The sequence below is a fragment of the Antrostomus carolinensis genome, unplaced genomic scaffold (genome assembly GCF_000700745.2).
Source record: "Antrostomus carolinensis isolate BGI_N321 unplaced genomic scaffold, ASM70074v2 scaffold44291, whole genome shotgun sequence".
NCBI classification, from domain to species: Eukaryota; Metazoa; Chordata; class Aves; order Caprimulgiformes; family Caprimulgidae; genus Antrostomus; species Antrostomus carolinensis.
Window position 1 is genome coordinate 9,192 of NW_010294311.1, and position 8,676 is coordinate 17,867.

Consider the following 8,676-nt stretch of genomic DNA (forward strand, 5'->3'; position numbering starts at 1 on the left):
TCCTGCAGAAGTTAAAATTAGTCGTGGCCATGGGGCACATCAGGATCCTGCTGGCAACAGGCACTTTGTACAAATTCTTGCGTTCCCTCTTGGGCTCTGGACGTGGCAGCAGTATGTCTAAATACAATTCTACACTGGGGTCTGCTCCACCTGGAGCCCCTGTGGCTGTTTCTGGGGGGGGTTAACTGAGCTGTGAAGCTCCAGAGCTGGAGACGTAGAGTTAAGTCTTTGGTCTCACTCTTGGGTTTCACCTGCAATGGATTTCACACACCCATCTGTTTCTCGTAGGTATTCAGGGCTCCTCCTCCTGGCACAAGACTGTGTGTTGTAGCCACCAATGTGGCTGAAACATCACTTACCATCCCAGGCATCAAATACGTGGTTGACTGTGGAAAAGTCAAGAAACGTTTCTATGACAAGATCACTGGGGTTTCGTCTTTCAGAGTCACCTGGATATCTCAGGCTTCAGCTAACCAGCGGGCAGGTCGGGCTGGCCGGACAGAACCAGGGCACTGTTACAGGTTAGCTGCCTGCTGTGGAGGGGGCTAGGAGAAATGAAAAGCCTGAGTGTTGGTGTGAATTTGCCAGTTTTCCTCGTCCTGCTGCCCCTTTCACAGGGACCTAATGGTACTTGATACATTTTGGTTTTGTCTGCTCTTCATTCAGGTAGGAGAGGTGAAGCTGAACGTGAACTGTCACTGGTGGTGTTGGTTTGACAGTGTGGCTTCTCAGGGGGCTTTCTCTTTCTGAAAACCCTTATTTTGGTGGTCAGGTTAGCATGGATTCCACTCCAAGCCAAGTCAGCTTTTTGTCAATAAGGCTGTGTGTGCCAACCGTGTTCATAATTACATGGTTATGTAAATAGTACCCACAACTGCCTTTTTTTTTTATCCCTTGCCAATTTTTCCTGCATATCTTTTGAGTTAAGATTTCTTTTAAGTCTCTAAGCAGCATTTCTGGTCCACTAGGTTATATTCTTCAGCAGTCTTCATGGACTTTGAGAAATTTTCTGCTCCAGAAATAACAAAGCGACCAGTAGAAGACTTGATTCTGCAAATGAAGGCATTAAATATAGAAAAGGTGAGGTATAAATTGGCTTTGTACTACAGCACTCGTTAAAGTGGTTGCCCCTAGGAGCCAGAAACAAACACAAATGCCTTTTATTGTCATTGCTTGAGGCTGTGCCTTGTATTAGAAGTAAGGATCCTGGGACTTGATTTTGGTTCTGCAAATTGCAGAAACTGCTATGAATTCCATCATGCCTTACAAGATATATTTGTTCAGGTCAAGTCAAGAGCTTTCTGGTATTTGTAGTAGTGAAAAAAGCCCTGTCCAAACTGTTTTGGAGATACTTGAGCATTTTCAGAAAGCACAATACTTGGAGTTAGACCTTAAAGCAGCCTCCCCGAGGCGGTGCCTGGAGTCAGGGGTAGCTGAGGGTGATGCTGGTATTCCTGTTTCCTAATGTTTTTGTTCTAAGCATTTCCTCCCATTATATGTCCCTTCCTCTCGCTCCTGGCAAACCTCCTAAATGTTTTATCTTTGGTATATGTAACCAGAGGGGAGGATTTCACTCCCTTTCAGGACTTCTTACTGTGTTCAGACTCTTGTTTCTCAGCAGGAGCCGTGTCAATGATGTACTGAGAAGCATTTTCTCTTGGTGTCTGTAGGTCATCAACTTCCCATTCCCAACACCACCTCCAGCAGAAGCACTTGCAGCAGCTGAGGAGTTGCTGATAGCCCTGGGTGCTTTGAAGGAGCCCCTTATGACAGGAAGGTAATGTCTGTGGTCCCCCACAAATTTCCTCTCAGCACCGGTTATGGAGGCAGTGGGCACTGCTGTCCTGCCTGCTTTTCCATCTCAGCCCTCACATCTGAGGGTGTCCTTTTGTACAGGGACTGGTGTCATTTTAACAGTCTCTGGTTCACCTGTGTTTGTGTGGGCAGGGGAGAACTGTGCTAGGAGTGTGCTGTGCTGTGCTGTGCAGGGCAGGTGGGAGCTGCGTTAGGAAGGGGAATCTTTCCCCCAACCTTTGGGACCAGCACATAACAAAACCTGAGAAAACACATCAAATGAATTGGGTTGCCAAAACCAGAAACACAAACTGGTTCTATTGCAGGAATTACTGGTTCTAATGCAGGAGTTACTTCATTACATGACTTTTCTCTTCCACAGGCTGAAGCAGCAGCTGGCAGCAAAGCTGAGTTGCCCTATTAGTCCCCTGGGCAGAATAATGGCCACTTTTCCTGTAGCCCCCCGCTATGCAAAGATGTTGGCACTAAGCAGGCAGCACGACTGCCTGCCCTACACCATCACCATAGTGTCTGCAATGACCGTCCGGGAGCTCTTTGAAGAGTTTGACAGGTGAGAGAGTTAACCTGACATCCTGTTGTCACAGCTGATGTTTTTCTTACTTCGAGGCCCCTCTGTGCATGAGCACAATGCTCATTTGTGCTGTTTTCTGTTTCCTTTAGGCCAGCAGTAAGTAAGGAAGAGACGGCAAAACTGAAGGGGAAGAAAGCGAGGCTTTTACAGATGCAGAGGATCTGGGCTGGGCAGGGGCCGATGCAGAAGCTAGGAGACCTCATGGTGATGTTAGGTACTGCAGACAGTGATTTCCCTGTGCTGTACTGACTTCCATTCTGTTCTCCCCATCACCCTGAGCTCTCAGTTTTGTGCAGCCAAAGGCAGCCTCGTGCTGTAGGACTGAGTCCAGCAGTATATTTTCTAGGCTGTTCTCTGGGCAGCCTGCCAGCATCCCAAGCTAATGATGTGTGGGAACTGTGATACACACATGTTGACTATGATGTTACTGTCCCACAGTTGGTTTAATTAGGAGAAGCAATCAGCTAAGTTGTTTTCTCCACGTGACTGTTCACTTCCAGGAGCAGTGGGGGCCTGTGAATACGCCGGGTGTACCCGTAAATTCTGTGAAGAAAATGGGCTCCGATACAAGGCCATGCTGGAAATCAGGCGCTTGAGAGGGCAGCTGACAACAGCAGGTGAGCAGGTTTTGAGAGGAATTGCCATGGTTATTCTCCTCCAGGGGTCAGGGGTGTGATAAAAGGATTTTGAACAATTCAAAACACAACCTTTCTGCTGTGCTATGTTAGAAAGAAAGTACACTGCCCAAAATCCAGACAAAAATGTCAGGTTTTGAACTTGTTCAGTAGTTTTTTTTCCTGAGAATCATCTGGGCTGTGTGTTGCAACCTTTTCTTTCTATTGAATCTTAACTTAATTTTTTTTCCCCTGCAGTGAACACAGTCTACACCGATGCTGGTCTCTATGTTGATCCAAAGATGAAGCCCCCAACAGAAGCTCAAGCAACTTACTTGAGACAGATTGTGCTGGCAGGGCTGGGGGATCACGTCGCCCGAAGGGTTCAGGCAGAAGAGCTTCTGGATGACAAGTGGAAAAATGCCTACAAGGTAAACAACTTGATTTGACTGAATTCCTCTTCCCTGTGTGGCAGAAAGACACTCCTGTGCAAAGCATGGGCTTCTGCCTGGGGACAGCATTGGGGCTGCGTGTGCTGCCTCTCTACAACTTCTCCCCATAGAATTTAAGTTTCCAGTGTTGCAATTTCCCAGTCCTCACATAGGAATTGTTATAAAAGAGCTAAGAAGTAGCATTAGTCCATCTTGCAAAGTGCTTGATGTCTCCAGAGAAAGTGAAGCAGAGAATTATAGGGTTATTAAAAACCTCCATCACTTAAGGAAACCATATAAATGTACATCTGAGAGAGACTGAAATTAGATGCAATCAAGAAATTGGATTGCAAGTAACTCATCTTACTCTGCTTCAATCTTCTGTGCTTTCTTAAAGACTGCTCTCCTGGACGATCCCGTGTTCATCCATCCAAGCTCAATCCTTTTCAAAGAGCTCCCAGAGTTTGTGGTGTATCAGGAAATTGTTGAGACTACAAAACTGTATATGAAAGGTGAGGCTGCTGCGGCCCCTACTTGTTCTGCAGGTATGGTGAGGAATTCAGAAATACCTTAGCAGAGTGTTTCCCTCGCTGTGGTGACTGAGCACCATCCTTACAAAGTGGTCATGCCTCTTGGGATTTGGATCCTTACGCTTTCTAGATCTGGATCAGGTTAAAAATTGGCCTGGTTTATTCTTTATCTAGCAGAACAGGCTGAAGCAAAGTTCAGCTTCTGAAATAGCTGCTCTGCACCAGGTTGGTCAGCAGTAGCTGCCTATTGCTGGTCTACAAACAGAAGATCATTAAAAAGTTGACTTGAAAAATGAGGTGAATCTGAGTAATGAGTAAATCTGTGCAGGTGAGGTCCTGAGCATGCGCTGTACTCATGGGACTGCTAGCAAGTGGCAGCCTTTGGCAGCAAGCCTGCGTTCAGCTGTGTGTTCTCCCTTCCGAAGGGGTGTCTGCAGTGGAACCTGAGTGGATTCCTGCCCTGTTGCCACCGTACTGCCACTTTGGGAAGCCTCTGGAAAATCCTCCTCCATCTTACTGCCCCGAAACAGGCCGAATCCGATGTCACAGGCCAAGCGTCTTTTGTAAGTGTCTTGAAAAGTGTCACTCAGTAGTTTTGTCCAAGAGCTGCTCTGTAATGCTGCTTTTAACAAGACTGTCAGCAGACCAGAAGGGTCAAGCTCAGCTTGAACTGTTCAGAGAGGTTAACGGTGGTTTAAGTAGCTCCATGGGATTCATAGCATTTAAATATCAGCATCTTCCATTGGCACAGGCATTCTATGCCCATCTGCTGCCCTGAGAAGGAGCAAGGCTGACTGGGTGGTGGAAGTATCCTCTGCTTCTGTTAGCACCTGTGTTGTCACATCTCCTTTGGAAATGTGCCTTCCTCTTCCGGTGTTTAGGAGACTTGGTGTGATCTTTCTTTCCAGATCGAGTTAGCTGGCAGCTCCCTGCTGTGGAAGTTGATTATCCAGAAGGTATCGATCGCTACAAATACTTTGCCAGGTTCCTGCTTGAAGGAAAGGTAAGTGTGTTCCAGTTCTGATAATCCTTGACATTAGCAGTAAGTTTTCAGCCCACTTTCTGAAGGAGATGAACCTTGTGGCTTCTTTGTGTGTGCCCATTCCTCATAACTTGCTAGTAGCTGGAGCAGTTTTCTGCAGTTGGTGGGGAAGAAATCTTTAAAATACAAAATGGCAGGAAAATCAGCATTTGGATGAAAGAGACTCCAAATTTATGTCCTGTTTTTGCAAAGGAAAAAATCTATAGCTTGTGTCTTTGGTTCTGAGAGACACAAGTCATCTGGCAAGCCAGTCAGGACAAGACAGGTATGGAGATATGGATGGGAGAGAGATGGTAATGAAGGATGTGGGACTGTAATCTATAGTAGTCCAAGTTCATTGATGATTGTCTCCACAGAATAATTAATTTACCTTGTTCATTATATACTTGTTATAACAAATCTTCCAGGTTATTGAAAACTTGAGTGCTTATAGCCGTTGTCTGCTGTCCAGTCCCCTCATAATGCTGAAGACATGGTCCAAGTAAGTTGTTAAAAACAAACTTCAGTTTGTTGTCTCCACTGAACACTTTTAACTTCCTTTTAAATTAAAAAAAAATTAAATGCTGGGAAGGGTGTTCTAGATTGTGATCTTGGCTGTAGCTGCAGGGAGAGGAAAATGAGTTTTCTTACCAAGAAAAATTGTGTCTCAAGAGAATTGGGTAATACAGAGGAACACACACAACCGGCTGGTCACACTGACCTCTGCGGGCTGCTTCATACAAATCATTTGCTCACACGTGTAAGAAACTGTCAGATGAGCACTACTGCTTTCCTTGATTTTCTTTGCAGTTTGTCCAATTATACTGTCTTTATTTCTTTTCAAAAAACTTACTTCCAAAAGACCATGTTTTTCTGGTGGTTTTGATTATGTTTAAAGACCTGTGACCCTCAAAAGCGCTGTCAGCTGTTGCCTCCCCTGCTATTCCCCTTCTCCTGTTTACCAAAATAAGCTTTCTCTGAGTCTTCTGTGAGTTTTTAGGTGTTGACAGATGCAAGGATTTTGAAAGACTTTGTTAAAAGTGACTGATGTTATCTGAGGGGCCTACAGTCACAAAGTGTCTTCCTGTTTTACTCAAGTTGGGGTTCAGCATGGGGCCCATGGATTCCTTTTTGCTTTACTGTCTGCTATTCAGCTGCATAGCAGAGAACTCCACGCTGCCCGCAGCAAGAGTGACCTGCTGCTACTTTGACAACAAAAAGTTGTGCTAGGGGAAAGAAACTACTTTTGGGGAACTTTCTTGAGCTAATGACGTGTCTCTGTATCCAGAGGCTGTGAGTTTCTACATCTCTGTTTAGCTGTTAAAAACAGTAGGAGTATGAATTCAGAAAGGTAAGCTGGATGCTGTAACACTTTGCTAAACTGTACTAATGAGCGTTGTTTTATTGCACTGTTTTGTTTTGGACTGATTTAGACTTCAGCCCAGGACAGAATCCCTTCTGCAGGCTCTAGTTGCAGAAAATTGTGATAATCGTGATGCTTTACTGGCTGCGTGGGAGAAAAATCCTAAATGTGAGTGTTCTGCTTGCTTAGTTATTAGTCATATCAGTGCAGACTTTGTAGTAACTTGAGCAGCATTGAATTATAATTTTAAAAATGGACAATTTCACTTGATAAGTTCCAAATATTTGCTATTTTCTTACCAGAGACAGTAATGCTCTGTGCTTGGTTCTTGTGGAGAACTGGAGTTCCCTGTAATTTAGAAAGCAACTTTTATTTGTATTTTAAGAGATTTTTTTCTGTAGTTCTAACCACAGTTGAAATGTCTGCTTTGGGCTTTTGAACAATAAAACTGTGATGGTACCGTCAGGATATTTTTTTTTTATGGGTAAAATGGATTTTGTTGAGTATTAGAGCTCCAGATTATGAGTTCTTTATAGAAGCAGCAGCAGAGTGAGGCAGTGATGGCTTTCCCAGTAGTTCCTCCATACTTGATACTTCTATATCTGCATGCAGGTGTCCCAGCTCCAGCACCATCCCAGTGATGGAAAGTTGGTTCTTGCTCTCGGGCTGTGGGCAGGGTGTCACCACAGGACCTCATCTTTCCAGCAAAACTACTCCAGTACCTGACTCCTGTAGTGTCTAATCACTCCTCTCTTTCACTGCAGATTTGCTTGCTGCCTATTGTCAGTGGATCCCCGAAGCTATGCATGATGATCTAGCCAAGAAGTGGCCACCAGTAGCACTGAGAAGTGCCTGACTCTCTTCTTGAAGGACTCCTTTTCTCCAAGATATGTTTCAAGACCTTGGGTTTCCTTGGAAATCTGCTGACACAGCTGGACTTGCTAACTGTTAGTGATACCTTTTAGTAAGGAAGTGGGTGTTATTCCGGTTTTCTGGGAAGCCCTCTGTGTTCCCAGGAGCCCTACCAGCTGCTACGCTGGTATTTTGTAATATTAACATTTGGATAATTTTATCCATTGTATTTTACAGATTGGTATTTTTTATCTGAAGTTTCTCTTTGGACTACATTAGTCATATGGACTATAATAAATATGTATAGTTCTTGGTTTGGACGGGAGAAATGTCTTCTATGTGGGATGCTGCAGTGAGCAGAATTTCAGACCTTTGTGGACCTTTCCTTATGTGTGACTGCAGATCCAAAGATGGTTTAATTAGTGAAGGGAAGAAGAAGAAGATTTCTAGTCAGAAATCTGGAACACAGCAGCATGTGGGCTGCTATGAAGAAACCAACTCCCCAGTACGGTCCTAGTATTTATTTTCTTGCTTCTCTAGGAATTTGCCATGAGTTCAGGGTATTATTATTAATAATTAATTATTCATTAATCTTGCTTTTGATAATTTTTTTCCAAGTATCTCCTCCTACCTCTAGAGGTTAGAGCCTTTGTTCTGCTGCATGATGTGCCAGTGCTGTTTGCACAGTCTGGTGCTCCTGAGCCACCCTGCATTTCATGGGCTGGAGCACTTTGGGGAATGCAGCAGCTTTTGGGAAGTAGGGCAGACTTTAACCACGCCATCTGCTCATTTTGCAGAAGGAAATTTTGGGTAATCCCAGAAGAAAAGGTACAGCTTGAGTTTACCTTCCCTTTCACCTCATCTTTTTCCTCCTTGCTAAACCCTGCACTCCGGCTGTGTGAATTTGCTGCTGCTCCTAAGACAGCAATGCAGGAAGGTGTGAGCAGTGACCCTCCTGTCCCCGTGCTCTGGAGGAAGCTGGTGCAACCCAAGTGTGGAAGAGGCTGGATGGTTGCACCCACGCGGTTCAGGGGCTGCAGGCCAGGACACAAGGACGTGTTAAAAAACATCTGATACTGATGGAAACATCAGCTTTTGTTCTCGAGCAAGAAGGAAAATAGCCTGGTGTAGCTGTGTGTTTATAACATAAATGCTGCACTAAGCACAGGTGGGAGGGTGCTGGCAGCTCTTGGCTGGGCTCCTTTTTGGAGCAAGAATTGCAGCAAAAAATTTGCAAAGTGCTCTGTGGTTATAGAAGGGAGGAGAAAAAGAAAAAGCAAAGAGGAAAATATGGAACCTATTCACAAATTGCAGAAATTACGGCTCCTCTGGGAAAATGGACAAGAGAAAGCAAAATAACTGCGGGAAGAGCCCTGCTTTGTCCCCGGGGGGGAGATAAAGAAAAAGTGGAGATGCCGGGGATTGAACCCGGGGCCTCATACATGCAAAGCATGCGCTCTACCACTGAGCTACATCCCC

General features: G+C 44.9%; 1 protein-coding gene and 1 non-coding gene across 2 annotated transcripts in view; one reads left to right on the top strand and one right to left on the bottom strand.

Moving 5' to 3' along the window:
* The window catches only part of DHX37 (DEAH-box helicase 37), a 16,125-nt gene extending 8,924 nt beyond the window's left edge, over positions 1-7,201 (top strand). Inside the window, exons 14-26 of the mRNA XM_010177588.2 lie at positions 289-521; positions 969-1,080; positions 1,671-1,777; positions 2,177-2,365; positions 2,476-2,600; positions 2,887-3,003; positions 3,259-3,431; positions 3,829-3,943; positions 4,387-4,524; positions 4,870-4,964; positions 5,411-5,484; positions 6,416-6,513; positions 7,110-7,201. Coding sequence (XP_010175890.2) covers positions 289-521; positions 969-1,080; positions 1,671-1,777; positions 2,177-2,365; positions 2,476-2,600; positions 2,887-3,003; positions 3,259-3,431; positions 3,829-3,943; positions 4,387-4,524; positions 4,870-4,964; positions 5,411-5,484; positions 6,416-6,513; positions 7,110-7,201 — 1,668 coding nt within the window. The remainder of the gene's footprint in view (positions 1-288; positions 522-968; positions 1,081-1,670; positions 1,778-2,176; positions 2,366-2,475; positions 2,601-2,886; positions 3,004-3,258; positions 3,432-3,828; positions 3,944-4,386; positions 4,525-4,869; positions 4,965-5,410; positions 5,485-6,415; positions 6,514-7,109) is intronic.
* A 1,403-nt stretch (positions 7,202-8,604) lies between these two features.
* TRNAA-UGC (transfer RNA alanine (anticodon UGC)) lies at positions 8,605-8,676 on the bottom strand. Its single transcript has one exon. It is a non-coding gene; the product is annotated as a tRNA-Ala (tRNA).